At 43.1% G+C, this 16,169-nt stretch overlaps 2 protein-coding genes across 2 annotated transcripts; one reads left to right on the top strand and one right to left on the bottom strand.

The window, feature by feature from the left end:
* Nucleotides 1-75: 75 nt before the first annotated feature.
* Nucleotides 76-1,961, bottom strand: LOC139992066 (uncharacterized). Its single transcript, XM_072012598.1, has 3 exons — nucleotides 1,658-1,961; nucleotides 934-1,512; nucleotides 76-614 (listed from the first exon to the last, which is right to left on the bottom strand). The coding sequence occupies exons 1-3, from the start codon at nucleotides 1,706-1,708 to the stop codon at nucleotides 237-239; spliced, it is 1,008 nt and encodes a 335-aa protein (XP_071868699.1). The 5' UTR covers nucleotides 1,709-1,961; the 3' UTR covers nucleotides 76-236.
* Nucleotides 1,962-5,222: 3,261 nt separating this feature from the next.
* Nucleotides 5,223-15,617, top strand: LOC139992143 (uncharacterized). Its single transcript, XM_072012727.1, has 4 exons — nucleotides 5,223-5,543; nucleotides 6,732-7,109; nucleotides 13,352-13,585; nucleotides 13,836-15,617. Exons 1-4 carry the CDS (start codon nucleotides 5,393-5,395, stop codon nucleotides 14,195-14,197), a joined length of 1,125 nt encoding a protein of 374 aa, XP_071868828.1. The 5' UTR covers nucleotides 5,223-5,392; the 3' UTR covers nucleotides 14,198-15,617.
* Nucleotides 15,618-16,169: the final 552 nt, after the last annotated feature.

The raw sequence follows: 16,169 nt of genomic DNA, 5'->3' as shown, positions 1-16,169 counted from the left end.
CGAATCTTAATTTATCTGGGAAATACGTTTTTCCAGACTACAAATATTTTTTTCTTATAACAAATTCAGATCTCATTTACGTTTTCTTTATTCTTGGATAATGTACTTAAGTGAACAACATTACAGATTACTTCTTTTGCACACACGGACGATTTAAATATACATTACACGAAAATTTAGCATTTTATTCAATTAATAGATTCTTTGTCAGGGCAAAATGGATTCAACATTGTCGATCAGAAGGAAAACGGCGGATAATAAGACATGTTTTTCTGTTTGATATGCATTTTAAGCTGCTCTATTCTACTTCGCTTGTGGATCATTTGATCTAAATTGGTTCCAGTATCAGGCAATTTCTTCTGACTTGTTTGGGTGGATTTGAGGTTCTTCGGTAGTTTAACTTCCTGTTGTTGTCGAAGACCTTCATAATAATTCAAGTCTCTATTTATTGGTGGAAGAACGTCTTTCGATTGAATTCCTAATTGACAACTGAATGATCTTCTTTGTCTTCCTGGGGGTCTTAATTCTTCGTACGGAAGACTACACGGTTTCAATTGTACATCTTTGTCAACTTTATACATTTGCATATCAAGGGCCATGCGATTACCCGGCGTCTAGAAATTGACAAATTGTCCCATTAAATTTATTTCTTAATATCGTCGTATTACATATTACGAAAGAATTTTACATATGTAACTATTATCATTTATATTTTTTCAAACTTTCGTATGTTTTAAGATTAACAATTTAATTTTATTGACCACGCGAGGCTTTCTTAATTCACATTCGTACGGAAAATTGTTATCACAGAATATAAACCAAAATGAAAGGCCTGCTTTGAAATATTGCACGCAGTTAATTTTTCTAAATTATTGACTATTAACTGACTATTAGAAATCTACTTCCAAAAAAAGAAACAAAATTATTATTTACCATATAGGAGGCATTTTCCATGATTTTGAAAACCGCTGCTTTGGGTATCTTGTATCCTGGCGGAGGTTTCGGTTGTGGTTCGAAGCAAGAAGGTACCGAGCATCGTCTTATCGGTTCTGTATACAAAAGAACATCTCCTCCAGTCTGTTGATATTTTGGATCGCGTAATCTTGGATCACGTGCCCTCATCTTTTTTCTCTCTCTGTGGGCTAGTCTACAAGTACATGGATCAGGCCAGAGTCTCTTAGGGCTTGGACCGAATATCGTCTCCCACCAGACCAATTTCTTTTCTACCGGTTTCTGCTCCTTCTTACAATTGCTTGGCTTTTCTGGTTGTTTCTTAGAACCAAAAAATTGTCTCTTCGATTTTTTTTTCTGTTTTTCAAATTCCAGACACTTTGAAGGACAACCCTTGCAAACGAGATCCATACGAGGTGACAAAGGTTGTCCACAGTTGCCTACGCCAGGTTCGACCGGTTGATCCTTCGATTTCCGGAACCAAAACGCTCTGATGTTCTCCTTTAGCACGGATTGTATTATCGAAGGACCATTCAACAATGGTCTCTGATATCTGTTATCCTGGGAATAGTAATTCGTTTATGCATGCAACCTTGTTGATTCATTTCGTTAGAAACTAAGCTTAGGAGGAAAGCTCTGTTAGGTTGTGGTATAACCTATGAATTCTCCTTTTCCTATCTTTTCTCTTATTAATTGAAAACGATACCTTTAACGACACTACACTGGGAATTTGGAACTTGGGCCGGAGAGATGCCATGGCGAAAATGATTTTTTTTTTTGTGGACGGAAATCGTCCTTTCGTCCGTGTGTGCGTTACATCGGAAATTTAGTTTTCCAGAACGTGAATGAAACAAAGAAATATCAACGACATTGGGCACGTGTCGTTAAAATTTCTTTAAGACGAATATAAAATCAATCGATCGATATTTCTGTCATTAGATTGAAATCTGTCCGAAGATTTGAGTCCATGGCAAAGGTTCACTGTAACGAAATAATAAGGAAGCTTTTATATGATATTTAATGATAAAAAAATGATAAAAAATATTAGGACAAAATCGAATGTAGAAAACGAACGATTTACTCGAATTTCCGCTAATACCGATTCGATTTCCTTTGATCGTCGACCGTTACCGGTTTCCTATGCAAACCCGTGAGTAACCCCGTGGAACGGGTCCTGTTAATTCTGGGAGAACAGCGGAATTACTGATACTGCCTATGCAAACGAGATCAGTAGCTCCGGAAACGTCGATATCGCGCGCATCCATGTGTCGATGTACCGCGATGCAAAACGACCAAGAATAGAGAGCAAATGAAGAGCAAGAAGTGAGTATACGTGGAAACAAGTCAGACAGGAGGAGAAGCTGGAAGCTTGGCGAAGACGCAACGGAAAATTTCGAAGCGTTTGCAAGCCGCAAATTGATTCGGCTCAATCGAATCTCTGGTTTCGTACAGTGTGTCTTATAAATGAATGACGCGCAAGTCAAACTGATCATTTCTATCGGAATTTTTATTTGTTTTCGTAAAACTAAATATCAATCGCGTATTCTAATATTAAAATGAAAAAATGTTCAGCAAACAGAATCGATTCGATCGATTTATATCTCGATTAACATTGAACTTTGAAAAATTCTCATTCTTTAAAAATATACCTTGCTACGTTATCGTGTAGAGACAGAGTAAATAGAAAATGAATAAAATAATTGACGATACGAAGGTTCGATAGAAGGACAATTATTATTACACCATGAATAGTAAAACAAACTGTCGATTAGTCGACGATTAAGGATAAACCAGTGCAAACAAGGACAAAAACACCGATTCAACTCTTCACGCGATATTATCTGAAACTGCTTCATCGCTTCGCTAATTCCTCGCCGTAACATCATCCCCATACCTGAACGATGCAGTAAAGACGATGGTGCGCGCAGCCACCACGACATCCCCTCCGCGCGAGGAGAACATATCCCCAACCGGCGATTTTCCGGCGGCGAGTCGCGGTGAGGAAGGGTGTTTACTCAAGACACGACAATTCATTACGTAATTGAATTGAATGAGGCCTCTCTCCTCCTGGCCTGTTTCCCCACCGCCTGTATCCCTCCTTCTCTCACCCTCTGGGCTAAGGGTAATACAGCACGTGTAGAAACGACGGTGGTTGCGCGTGTGCGGCTCTATTTAGCCAGCCAGAGAAGGCTGGATGGAGAGATCCATCCATCCCATGGCCACCACACCCAACGAACATCCACAGAGAGAATTCGGCCCGTGTCTGTCTCGAAAACGCTCGCTCGTAGGGGGGTAGCTACCGAATTAAACGATTAGTTAAACTGATTTCGAGTTAGGCGAATGAATAAGTAATCGGATTTCTCGTTAAGGTAATCGCATTGCGCCCTGATTGGCTCCGTCTGCCTGCGTTATAGACCGTTCCCCTCTCCAACGTTTCTCTGTAGCCTGGCTTCTCCCTTCTCTTTGCTCTACCAGCCTCTTGTTATCTTTCTTGCATGCGTGTTAATTCTCTCCTCGTTTCGTTTCTCGCCTCTCTCTGTTTCTCTATACCGCTGTTGGTCGGTCTCTTTCATCCTCTCGTACGCAAGCGTCATTCAATGTCGCTACAAGTCTTCTCTTCCTGTCTGCTTTCATCCCTGTCGTCCGACTCGCGGCTTCTTTTTCCGTCTTTCGGATCCATTCACCTGCATTTGCTGCCTTTTATGATATGGCACTGGCTCGATGACACATATGTGTCTCTGGATTGGTCGCTGAATCGCCGCTCTGTGTTCTTTTTTGAGCAGGTTGATCGATGATAATCGAATAGACATATAAGCTAGGCTTTAGTTGATAATAATTATATATATTTTAATCTGGAACTACTTTGGAAGTAACTCTCTGTTGCATTTGATTTTGGAAAAGAATCTAGGAGTAATTTTCCTTCGTGTATCAATCTCGAAGAATCTGCTGTATCCTGAAACTCCCACGCTTATGACGATTCTCTTTATCAATGAACTCTGATACATTATGCTCCACTATTTCATTGTTACCACCATTTTCCTTTCTTCTACGTTTTACTCCTGGCAATCAGGTCAGATTTCTTCCATCCCCGTTGGATCTCCCATCTGTCAGCTCGTTCCTCTCTGTCCATATCCGTCCCAACGTTTCACGGGCCGTATTTGTCCAAGCAATTACATTCCCGAACGCAATCCCATTTAAATATTGCCGAGTTTGGTAGCGGCAAACACGAGACACGACGCGTCCCGGCCTCGCAATTCGCTTGGAACGCGGCTGGCCTGCCAAAAGGGCCGTTACACGTCCATTTCGATGTAAAACGTTGCCACGCAAATATTTTCGACTACTCTTCAAAGTACCACACATGAGTTCTCCATCTTTTACCTAAGATTTAAGATCGCTACCTGAATTTCAATTTTGTTCTGTGGACCTTTTACCTTCGAAGGTCGAAAAGATTCGACACTTTGGGTGTATAGAACGTCGTAGAGCGCTGGAGATCAAGAAAAAATAAAGAAATCAACCTTCCTGACACGATTCCATCGTTACTTATATACTTAAATGTCTATCCTTTAAACCAGTGTCTATTCGCTCCCCCTACTTTTCGATCAGTTAATATATTCCAAGCTTACCCTTCAAACCCAGTCATTGACGATTAGAGGTTGCTTAAATTCTGCCCCTTTAATCTAATCTGCTATCGTTTTTCGAAAAACCTTCCAAACTCATCCCTATTCCTCGTCGAGAGACGTCTCTAGACAAATCTATCAAGAGTAAATCATTTTAAATCGATCGTCATCCTCCAGAGCGGTCGTAGACTATCGCGGCATAGACGTCATCGACGGGAATCGTGAGCGTGCATCGTTTTCACCTAAAACTAGCATCCACGGGGACGAGAAGCGTGTCCTCCAGGGAGGAGGAATTGTCCCGACGTCACCGAGGGTGGGTGGTTGCGAACGAGAAGCTCGTAAATGTGGTGGTCGTCGAGCTACACACACCACCAGCCATCTGGAGCAACGGAGAGAGGAACAGAGCGAAAGACGTGGGATAGCCGAACGCTGGCCAACGTAGGCAGCTCGGCCATCGGTAGGTGGTAGTTTGCGCTTCGCGGGTGGAAAAGCGGGCGCAAATGCTAATGAGCCTCGGTTTACGGGTAGTAGCCGGTGGTAGAGGGGGCGAACGATCGAAGGGTGCGAGGAGAAGGGTGTCGAAGGTCGATGGTGGTCGACAGGGATGCGGAGAGGAAGAGGAAGGCAAGAGGGCGTAGCGGAAACGCCTACGAGCCGCTCGATTGGCCGGCGTCCGAATGGCGTCCTGGGGGACGCGTGGCGTCGCGACGCCGATCGTCAGCTACCACCGACCAGCCACCTTCGTGCACCCCCTTCGGTGCTCTCGTCCTCGGCGACGAGGTTGACGCGAGAGCCGCGTCGTCGCGCGAGTCTTCTCCGCGAGGATGGAGCAGCTCGCCCAGTTCGTTTCCAAGAGCTTCGACAACGCGGCTGGCGAACACGCGCCATGCAGGACAACCACCGAACGACCTCCGTCCGCGAGGATCACCCTCAGTGTCGCGCATTTGCTCGGCGATTCTGCGGAGAACGATGGCAGTACGTCTTCCTTATTCTTTGGAGATTTACTTTTACATCCCTGGAACCTCGTCTGTTGGTTTACGTGTATTTTCTTGGTGGATCGGTTTGAGATGGTTGTCACGTGGTTCGGTTGTGGTTGAGTTTCATGTGGCCGCATATTTGTGAAGTTAGATATGGTTGTCCGTGGTGATGGAAAAGGTGAGAGGTTGTACTTATAGGAATGTGGAGATTGGTCAATGGAAGTAGGTGGTTTGTGCAGTTTTATTCGGTTTGTTGATGTAACAGTTAATTTTTTAAGGAGATTTTGGTTTGAAGAAATTACCAAGTCACATGGTATATATTTATTTCTTAAGAAATCTTAACTCTCCAATGATGATCATTGTGCGGAAGAAAGTTTACACGTAGCCAAACTTCGTGATTTCAATTTTAGTTTGACGAGGGAACGAATGAAATAGACGTTTAGGTGTTAAACAACGTTAAGGAATTAAACAAAGGGTTAAGAATGCAAATAGATGATGGTAAAATCTTCTTTTCCCTTGAACAGCGAAGTTTCTTGAACAGAGAGAAAAAGTCAAAGAAATATTCTGCGTACCTTTCTACCATCGTACAAAGTTTCAACAGATCTCTTTTTCCTATTCAGTGAATTGATAATCAATTGATCCTCGTGCACGATTCGCTTCCCACTGTTTGTTTCCAAGAATATCGCGAACGTGCGCTTCATTCCTCAAAGATGATGTCAAACAAACTGTTCCCACGGTGAATCTTGAATCCTCAATTTGAAAGCAGACTCTGGGAAATATAATTTTACACTTGAAATCTACATCAGGAATTTCCAAGAATCCTTTCAATATTTTCAAACAACAATCTCTTGCGTCCGCTTATGGTTGTCTTATATTGCTTAATCGTTCGTAATATTTGGTTCTAACATTACGTTAAGATTAACCAGTCTTGTCTCGTCAAATATAAACACGCAAACGAAGATTTCCCATCGCTGATATCTCTTCTTCCTTTTCTTCTTCACTTCCCTAGTCAAAATCTTAATTCGTCCTAACATTCGGTAGATGAAACAAATTTCTGCCTGGTTCTTACTCCTTTAATTGCGACTACGAGGATATGAATTTGTATAATTCTACTGATTAACGATATTTGTCTGAAGAAGAACGTAATGAAGTGTTCAGACACTGATTTCTGGCAATGGTTCTCCAGATGTCGGTGCAGGGACGAGCGAATCCGCTCAAGATCCATCGAGCGTCGAGGCGAGCAGCGTGGATGAACCGCCGTCGCCGGAAGGCCGTCTCCAACCGGAAGATCTCTCCGTTACGACCAAGAGCAAGGAGGCGAAGGACGTGGTTAACACCGTGGACAGCCTTCCGCCTCTAAAAACACCGGAATTAAAGCTCTCCGTAAGAAAATTGCTAGGATGCAGTCCGTCGCCACCACCGATTTCGAGAGATCGTTCAGCTAGCCCCGAAAATTGTGTCGAATTGAAAAGTCAAGCTTCTAACGAAACGAAATCGTCGGATTTGAAGCTACAGTCGCAGGTTTCGAGGTCTTTGATGCAGGGACAGGAAGAAAGTACGAAAGGTAACGTTGAATATAAATAACATTATATAGCTTTTTAACTAGCTTCCCGTATTTTTTAGTAATTCATTTTATTCGTGTAGTGCTAAAAAGTGTCGACAATGACATACAAATTAATTCTGCTATGTCGTTTGTGTCTCGTGCCTTAAGTTTGAGGAAAATATGAAACAATCATTGGTCTTGAGCTTTAAATTCCTCAAGATTTATTTACGGCGATTCTGTGGAGCATTTAATTCGTTTTTCTCGTTGTTAGAAGAAGAAGAAGAAGAAGAAGATTGTCTCGTTATATTATTATTTGTGTATAATCTTGCAAGCTGCACAAAGATATTTTAGTATCTCCCATGGTACGACTGGTGTTTTTTAGGATTCCAAAGGACGTCTCTTAATTCGTTCTTGTTTCGATAGTAAGAAGGTCAGGAACCTCTGGACGAATTCCGTGGCCCGACACGTATCGTCGGAGGGTTCGATCTTCGTTTATAATTCAGCACGTCGTCCAATAAAGCTCAGAAGTGATTGGGAATAGCTGACCGTTCACAACGTAACGATCACCGACCTCCAATTCTACCCACATTCCAAGTCGACTTCAATAACAGCCGTTCCCCGTCCACCACTTGCACTTTTCCTTCTCCTCCCTCATCGCCACTCTCTTTTGTCACGTCTTTCCATTGAAATCAATTCCCTTTCCAAGAAATAAGAATTTTCTTTGAACATCTCTATGATACTCTAATCTCCCTTGGTTGCAATCTTTCGCTACGAAGAGGGCAAATTTTAAAATAGTTTTAATTTTCTTCGTTTGAGTTACGACAATTATCGATACAGTTCAATTTGAATCTGTTGTCTCGTTCGCGGTACTGAGATTCGGGATAAACTTGGTAATATCGAACGTACACGTTGAATTGCTCTTGCAGAGCATTCTGCGAGGATGCGGAGAACAGTTGACGTTTCTCTTGAAAGGTTAGCACTGTGTAGTAGTTAAATTATGTTCACTGCTTATCTGGTCCTTGTGTTTATTTCGATTCAAGCAATCAGCTTGAACCAGTACGTCTTATCGCGTCTTGTAACAAGATCTCGACAAATTTTGCTTCAACCTCTACGACAAATTCTAACATAGCCAGAATCGTCGTGTTTGAAAATAGCCAGGAGACACGCGTCTGTCAAAACACGCTCCAAAATCCCTCTGAAAAAGTCCAAAATTCGCTTTCGCTGTATAAATCTTGGAGTCTCGTAATTTACAGCACGTCAAACGATCGGTGACAGCGGTCACGGCGGGCAACAGTGGGAGAAGGATGGTCGGTTGGATAAAAAATGCAATCGACAGGCTGGACGTTACATACGCGCGGATTAAATTGGATCGAAAGCGGACGGGGCACGGTCGGCTATAGCGAATGAAAATCACGTTTAAAAACTGACGCGTTCAAGTAACGCCAGCGCGGATTCCTCGCCGCGATAACTCGGCGTCTATTGCGGCCGGAGCTCGCATGAATTTATGGTTTAATATGCGGCCCGCCGCGTTAGTTGTGTACGCCCCCTAACACGCGGCTCTTTTGCTTCGCAGAGGGTGGAGAAAAGGGAGGAGAGCAAGAGTCCATGTTCTCTCTCTCTTTCTCTTTTCGCTGCTCTTTTCCGCCTGTATCTCTCCGGGGCCCATAACTTTTCCCGATTAAGCGCAAATCAAAAAGCAATCTGCCCGGCCGGCAGCCATCAGACGCGCCCAAGTAAAACCATAAATAATCGCGAGTTGAAGAAGCGGCAAAGGATCGGAGGAAAACTCGTTCGACTCTTTGGTTTCTAAAAAAAAGCTGGAGTAGCGGGTAGAAGAATCTTTCGTGTTTTGTAGTTCAGGTTCGAGAAATGAAAGTTTTGAAGATGCGAAACGCGAGTTAAAATGAGCCAACGGAGTGTGGCTTCTGATTTGGAAACAGAATTTCAATTGAAAATAGCGATATCTCAAATCTATTGGATTTTCCGATATGTATTCAGAGTTATATCGCAATCTCGAGAAGATGAGGATAATAGGAGATAGAAAAGCGCCAGAGTTGATAACAGCGGAGAACAGAATTTATTTGATTATCCTGATAAATAGAAATAAATAAACAAACTAATCGCGGCAGCCACTTGTGAAAATCGTGTACCTCGATGTACCGATATACAGGAATTTCGTTCTCTTATTTTCAAAAAAAGACTTTGCGAATAGATGAGAAGAATCTCCGTTCCAAGTACCAATTACCAGACTATAGTTTCGAAATTCATAGAAACCAGAATTTAATTTTTCTTGCACATCCAATTGCAGTAGATGCGATTTCGCATGGCGTGCGACGTTCATAGCAGACAGGAGAATAGGAACGATATCTCACGACTTACGATGAGGAACGATGGGCCGCATGACATAACAAATATCACTGAAAGAAAGTGGTCTGTGTCGTAGTAGATCACCACGTTTCTTAGCCAGCCACTTAGCCTCGTTTGCCGTCGACCTGGCCTCGCGCACGCGTTTCCTCTGCAAATGGCCATCGCCGATGGTCCTACCGCCGTTTCCGCTTGACCCCTGGTCAAAGGTCGTGCATCGATGTTTACGGCCCCTAAGCTCGTAAGTTTTTGAAGCATGGCTATGGTTGTTAGAACGTTACTGGAATTTTTCTCCCGATATTTACAGTACAACCCTTGGTTACACCCTGGTGAATCTTCATCGAGCAGGTTTTAGATGGTCGTGAAATATAAATGACGCTTCGATCGATGATTCGCGCAGTCTAGAATTACCTACGTCTTATATCATGCTAGAAATCATCAAGATAATTATCCAAGGACTGTGGACTGGGTGGACAAATCTCTATTGAAGTTCCATTTCTTCAGTTTCAATCACGAAAATATGAATTTACATTATATAAACATTCGTAGTGTCCTATTGTTAACCTTGTCTTTATCCAACTATCTCTCAATACTCTCCTCCCATAGAAACTTTTATAACGAGTAATCTGTTTAAAATAATTTAAAACCAATTCGTCTTTATTCAACTATCTCTCAATACTCTCCTCCCATAGAAACTTTTATAACGAGTAATCTGTTTAAAATAATTTAAAACCAATTCCTCCCTAAATTTGTCTACATAAAACAATCGTTTCTTCCTTCCATAAAAATAAAAGAATAAAATCTCTTTTTATAAAAAGAAGAATCTTTCTAGAAAACCTCTTTATCCGAGACAAAACAAAAAACACAGATCTTCGACTATTTCTACTTTCTTGCCAAACGATTCACGGAAAGTTTCACGGCTGCGTGCCATATGCAGTTACAACGTGAACGCGACTAGTAAGGGGGTTAACCAGGATTGTCCCGACGCTTTTATACGCCTAATGGCTGCGATATCCCGACTCGTTTCGCGAGGGTGAAAAAATACAGGGACCCGGCCACGATCGGCGAGCTGGTGCACGAAGGGAGTCGAGGGTGGTTTGACTGGATCAGGCCAAGAGGGCAGCGCTCTTAGTAATCGAATTAGCGACCCCTCGTGTCCGAGTGTGATTGCTTCGGGTTTTCCAGGAGGGTTTCGCTACTAGCCACCCTCCCTTTTTCTTCTGTTTCTTCAGTTTCTATCTCGTTTCATCCTTCTAGCATTGTCTTCCCGATTTCGGCAATACGATATTGGCTTTGTTCGAACAACCACTTCGCACCTACGATTCGTTTGTTACCGTTTCTGGACCCACGTTATTCGTACACGGAAAACTTTCGCAGCTTCTATACTTGTGCAAGGTATTGTTATTACTATACCTGTCAATTCTAGACCATCATCAAGTCGTATCCAAAGTATCATGAAGCAGCGTAACACTTTTAGAATCTCGTCATTCTCGCAGAAAGATGCAATTCTAAACTGGGAAGTTGGTGGAAAAAATAGATCGACCATAAAATTGTTGCCCACAGAACTAATAAACTCGTAGCAACGAGTCTACGACTCGATATCGTTAAAACGATCACAACAACACAGGAGACAACTAGAAACGCAGACAGGCTAGAGGGGTGACGAAAACCGTATAAACTGGTGGGGATAGTTTGATGATGAAGGGGCGGATGACGGGAACGACAACGGGTCCGGAAACCACGCGAGTTATTTTACTAGGAGGGGTTTTAAACCGCTGTACATATGGATGCGGGCTTCGCTCTGCCTGGCCTCCGATTGGATTACGTAGCTATGCGTTAATTGATTAAAGCGCGATACTGCGTCCTTGTAATTCCTCCTCGTTTTAATCGGAACACTGTTCCACTCTTTATTTTCTTTGTCCATCGATTTCTATCATTTTTCGTTCGTAATCCTCTGTCTTTCGAATTCTCCTCTGATGTCCTATTTTTTAAATGTTTCGCTTTTGCTTTTAAACTTTCGTCGCCACGCTTTTGCCTCCGTGTTTGTAATTTATCGGCTAAAACGAATGGCGAGCTTGCAAATATTATCAGTGTTTGTTTTCAGTTAACTGCCGCGGCTAATGAGAGGGAGGCGCGTTGTTTTGCTTTAGGGAGTGGATCGTTCTGTTGCCCGCCGGGGAGGGAGAAATTGACTGTAATCGATGGTAATTGACTTTGAATAATCCTACTAATCTATCTAATGAATTCTATCGATAACAGTTACGTTTACTTGCACGTGTAAAGACATACAAATCCGCGATCTATGGTTACTACTTCTTTGTGCCTTTACGTGGCTATCGTAAGATATGAACAGGTAACGAGTGTCCTGTGCGGATCGTTGATCGACCAATTAAGAAACTAAAAGCGGACTAGATTTCCAGACTTTTTAAAATCTTTATATAAGGAAGATATTTTTCCTGACGAAACCTGTCCGCTCTGGTAACTCTTGATCGCAACATTCCACCATTCACAAAAATTTGAAATCAACCGTTCTGAACCACTTGCAAATGCTTCAACCGACCCGACGAGCTTCGAAATCTTCGTCAAACATCGTTAATGATCGGTACAAACGTGTGACTCGCTTAAGATCCATCTTTACAGAGGTGGAAATGTCGACGGACAGATGCAGAAAGGCCGAGAGGGAGTGATTAAGGTGGCGCGGTGAAAGAGGGAGAAACTAAACAGTCGGATAGAGGGGTGGAAGGGTAACTAACGATCCCGTACAAGGCTGCGTAGCTCACCACTTTGCTAAATTATATAAATCACGTCCCCTTCGTCAAGGGCTCTTACGCGAGACGCTTAATCCACCCCTCTAACGCCTCCTCTGCCTCTGTTCTAGCTACGGACCTCCTTCTGAGGATCTCCCATCGGCAACACCTTCGTCGGAGTTCTACTCCGTAGTTACTTTGCATTAAGCAGCCATTAATTAGATCGTACGCCCGTTAATTATCCCATGGCCGTCTCTTTAACTCGTTGCGGCTCTTTTGGTGCCAGGGTCTTGAAGCTAGTTTTTAAGATCGTCTCCGGAATGACCGGAGAAATTAGCGCCAGTTGACAGGGAGAAGATAATTAGTCCAAGGTTGGACCTTTCTTCGAGACGATTCGGTCGATTAAGGTGCTGACGCGGAGGATGCGGTTATTTTGTGAGTTAAATTAGGTTTGAGCGCCTGTTTTACGGGCTTCTTTTTGGAACGTGAAGACTTTTATTGCATTGACTCGTCGGTACTTGGAAACATATTTCAAGGGGTGCGAATGCAAAAACATTTCGTCGTCGTTCGAGGTTGAAACTTTAGATTTCCCTTATTTCTTTAAGTCTTCTGGTAAACAAGCGGTTATGACTGCAATGGAATAATAATCGAGATGTGTACTTTATCGAATTTCAAAATCGCAGCAATTCGTCTCGACTTATGTTAATCTGCTTATTGATGGGGAAAACGACTCGACTTTTTCGAAGAAGCAGAGAAGAATATGGATTGTACAAGAAGAAAGAGATATAAATCGTACTCCGAGGAGACGCGTCTCTGATGTCGACTAATCGGAAGTTCTTCTCGTCGTGTAATTTGAATAAGATTCTCGTAAGGGGAAGGAATTTATGTTGATGCCGGCCAGACCGGAAGAAATGACCTGTGAACGATTCGCTGAGATTAATTCTGAATCTTCTCCTGACCGCTCTTGCTGTTCTTCAATTAATCCTCGTAAAACGTCTGACTCACCTAAGTTTTCTAGCTCCACTATTAATTTTTACATCCATATAAATAATAAAAGAAGATGGAATAAAATTACGAAAAGTATAACAAATGGTTGCATCGATCGTGTGTTGCGAATTTGGAAGCTGACGTATTTTCTGAAATATTTCCTAGGATCGAACTGCCGTAATAGCGGAAACGGGAACGGGAAACAGAGAAGATCTCGAACGAATTTCACTTTGGAACAATTGGCCGAATTGGAAAGGCTGTTCGATGAGACGCATTATCCTGACGCGTTCATGAGAGAAGAACTGAGCCAGAGACTCGGTTTGAGCGAGGCGAGAGTTCAAGTCTGGTTTCAGAACCGACGTGCCAAGTGCCGCAAGCACGAGAGTCAATTGCATAAAGGTGAGCTACAACGAAGAATACGATCAAGCCGATAGATGGTCGCTTCCAAAACAGTCAGCTAAGTGCCCTAAAAATGTTCTCTAAATTCCTCATAAACCTCGCACAGATCTTCAACGAAAACCTCGCAGTCCTATATCCCAACTATATTATGGGTAAATATAAGTTCCCATAAACGCATAAAGACACTTGCAAACTAATTATTACATATACTTATATGTAGATTTGGCAGTAACAAAAAGGTTTGATGTAGCAGGTGGAATGGTGCTGGCTCCTCGAAGTCCGCCAGCGACCCTGGAACCGTGTCGAGTGGCGCCGTACCTACCTGCCTTGAGGTTGCACCCCCCGATGCAAGGTGCCGGTGGCAACATGACCACCGCGGCAGGTTCTGCGTTCGACCCAGCTGTCCTCCATTACGCGGCAGCCGGCGGTCTTTTCTGTCTTCCACCACCGCCGCCTCCGCCACCGACGTCCAGTCATCCGCACCCTCATCCCCTGAGTTTGGCGGCTTCGTTGGCTGCGGCCGCAGCACGTTCCAAAAATAGCAGCATCGCGGATCTGAGGTTGAAGGCCAGACGACACCAGGAAGCATTGGGACTCGACAGGCCTGCGTAAAACGAAAAAACTCCGACTTCGAAGTCGACTAACAGCGATTGTTGCTGTTTCCTTGCACGGTGGTGAGTATGGTATCGTTCAGAGAGTTTCTCCGTATCATTCGTTGGGTTTCGAGGTTTATTCGAAGATTATTTCGACGATAGGAAGCGTCTTCGATCTTGCAGAACATTTTCTTCCATTCGCTTTTTGGCGTGGGAAGTAACAGGGTGCTTTGGAGGGGAAGAGTTTGAGATCGGATAAAGTAGATTTCTTTTGGAACGGTGGAATTATTTTGGAAGAATAAAGTTGATCGTAGCCGACTCACCACCGTTGTGAAACTGTGCAGGTGAATATCGATTCGCTTAGAGTATTTGGCAAGCATTTGACTTCTTGGTTGTCGAGTATTATCAAGATGCTCGTTTCACGTATTAAATTTTCTAACAATAACGAAGAGATGTTCTTTCCAAGTAAATCATCTTTCATTTTTTCGTTTTATTTAATACTATTACATCTATAGTAGCTATTTTTTGACGATTTGGTGAAGCTCTGCAAAATCGTGATGCAAGGATACTCGTCAGCGAGACAGCTGCATCAGTACGTGTCCGAGAAGTACAAACGGAGACTCGATGTATATAAAGCGAACAATTTCCGGGAGAAGTGTGTATTATACGTATAATATAAAGTATTATACATAAATATAAATAGTCGAGGGTCAGTAGTAGCTGGGCTTGGAAATAACGAGTCGGTGAGAAGTTGTGCATCCGTCGGAACGGTCGAAATTTCTCATTCCGAGACGAATAAATTCTTTGTATTTCGATTTCTATTTTCTTCGTTGAGCCACGAAGTGAATATCAACGAAATTCTGAAAATGCATGGAACGATGTTGTAGAATGATGGGTGTGAAAAATTCAGAGATTTCGATAGGTGTCTAGCGTCTCCAGGCGATTAAAACGAATTCGGCGATGGCGTGTTGAGGATACATGATTGTTCTTGAATACATGATTGTCACACTGTATACTATTAGCTTTAAAATATATAAACTTAAATCTTGAGCGAGTCGTGGATCATTTATTGCTCATTATCCTGACCTACGACGATTTTCTAATTAACGAGTCTAATCAAAAACCTAATGAAAAACCAAAAGAATTCTTCCACTTTCTTCATATCGAACCAACCGGATGCAATGGATTCTCTTAACACGAAAACAGTATCTTAAATCGCGAATTCTCTGCTTTCTCAGCGTCGGTAACGAGCTCGTGCTCAAGCCATCCAACGACAAATCGCGCGTCCTGGCACCATCGTCCAAGACATAATTCTTAGGGATGATTCACGGTTGGCTGGACAGAAGGACTTTTGGTAGCCGCGATGCCGAAGCGCCCCCGGGACGCTGGCCAGTGGTATCGTCGTCGGGGCGCTAATGCAATAACGCTTTGGTACGCGGATAAATCAAGTCGGCCGAATCGTTCCACCCAGTCCTGTGCCATCTAATCGTGTTACCCCTCTCGTCTCCCGGGCGCCATTACAACCCATTACATCTACCTCCTGCTCGTACGTTAGAACGTTACTTCTTTAAGGTTTCTTTCGTTTTTTAGTCTCTTCGCATCCTCTGCAATATCTTTTTGAACACATTGACGATTTTAGTGGCAGAATTTTATCACGGGCCGGTTAACACGATCGTTTTTAATTCGACGGAGAAGAAGAAGGAAGAGAGGGTTTGCTAAATACTGGAAACAATAAAAAGTTGTAAAGTTTATTAGATTTTTTTAGACACTCAACGAGCCGCGTTCGTTAATATATTTTAATAGGAGAACTTTGGAAGCGTTCGTGTTTTGCAGGTAAATCAAGCGGGCGAATCAGTTGGAAACGCAGCGTCGCGTAATCGCGTTAGCCGGGATTCATTCTGGACGCTCCCGAGGGCGTCGTTATTGTCCTATCCGTGCGCGTTCGGTCGTACCGTTGCGAAACGCTACGCTCGCTCGATAGAGGCATCTGA

The sequence above is a fragment of the Bombus fervidus genome, chromosome 11 (genome assembly GCF_041682495.2).
Source record: "Bombus fervidus isolate BK054 chromosome 11, iyBomFerv1, whole genome shotgun sequence".
Classification (NCBI taxonomy): domain Eukaryota; kingdom Metazoa; phylum Arthropoda; class Insecta; order Hymenoptera; family Apidae; genus Bombus; species Bombus fervidus.
Note: the sequence above shows the minus strand (reverse complement) of the source record. Positions and strands in the feature narration are given on the sequence as shown.

Bases quoted from the DNA above. Each gene is read 5' to 3' on its own strand.
- LOC139992066 (XM_072012598.1), bottom strand. From the start codon at position 1,708: ATGGCATCTCTCCGGCCCAAGTTCCAAATTCCCAGTGTAGTGTCGTTA. The intron at 1,513-1,657 runs GTATCGTTTTCA...TACTATTCCCAG, and splicing joins CCAGTGTAGTGTCGTTAAAG to GATAACAGATATCAGAGACC. The intron at 615-933 runs GTAAATAATAAT...GTCAATTTCTAG, and splicing joins TGGAAAATGCCTCCTATATG to ACGCCGGGTAATCGCATGGC.
- LOC139992143 (XM_072012727.1), top strand. From the start codon at position 5,393: ATGGAGCAGCTCGCCCAGTTCGTTTCCAAGAGCTTCGACAACGCGGCT. The intron at 5,544-6,731 runs GTACGTCTTCCT...ATGGTTCTCCAG, and splicing joins TTCTGCGGAGAACGATGGCA to ATGTCGGTGCAGGGACGAGC. The intron at 13,586-13,835 runs GTGAGCTACAAC...GGTTTGATGTAG, and splicing joins CGAGAGTCAATTGCATAAAG to CAGGTGGAATGGTGCTGGCT.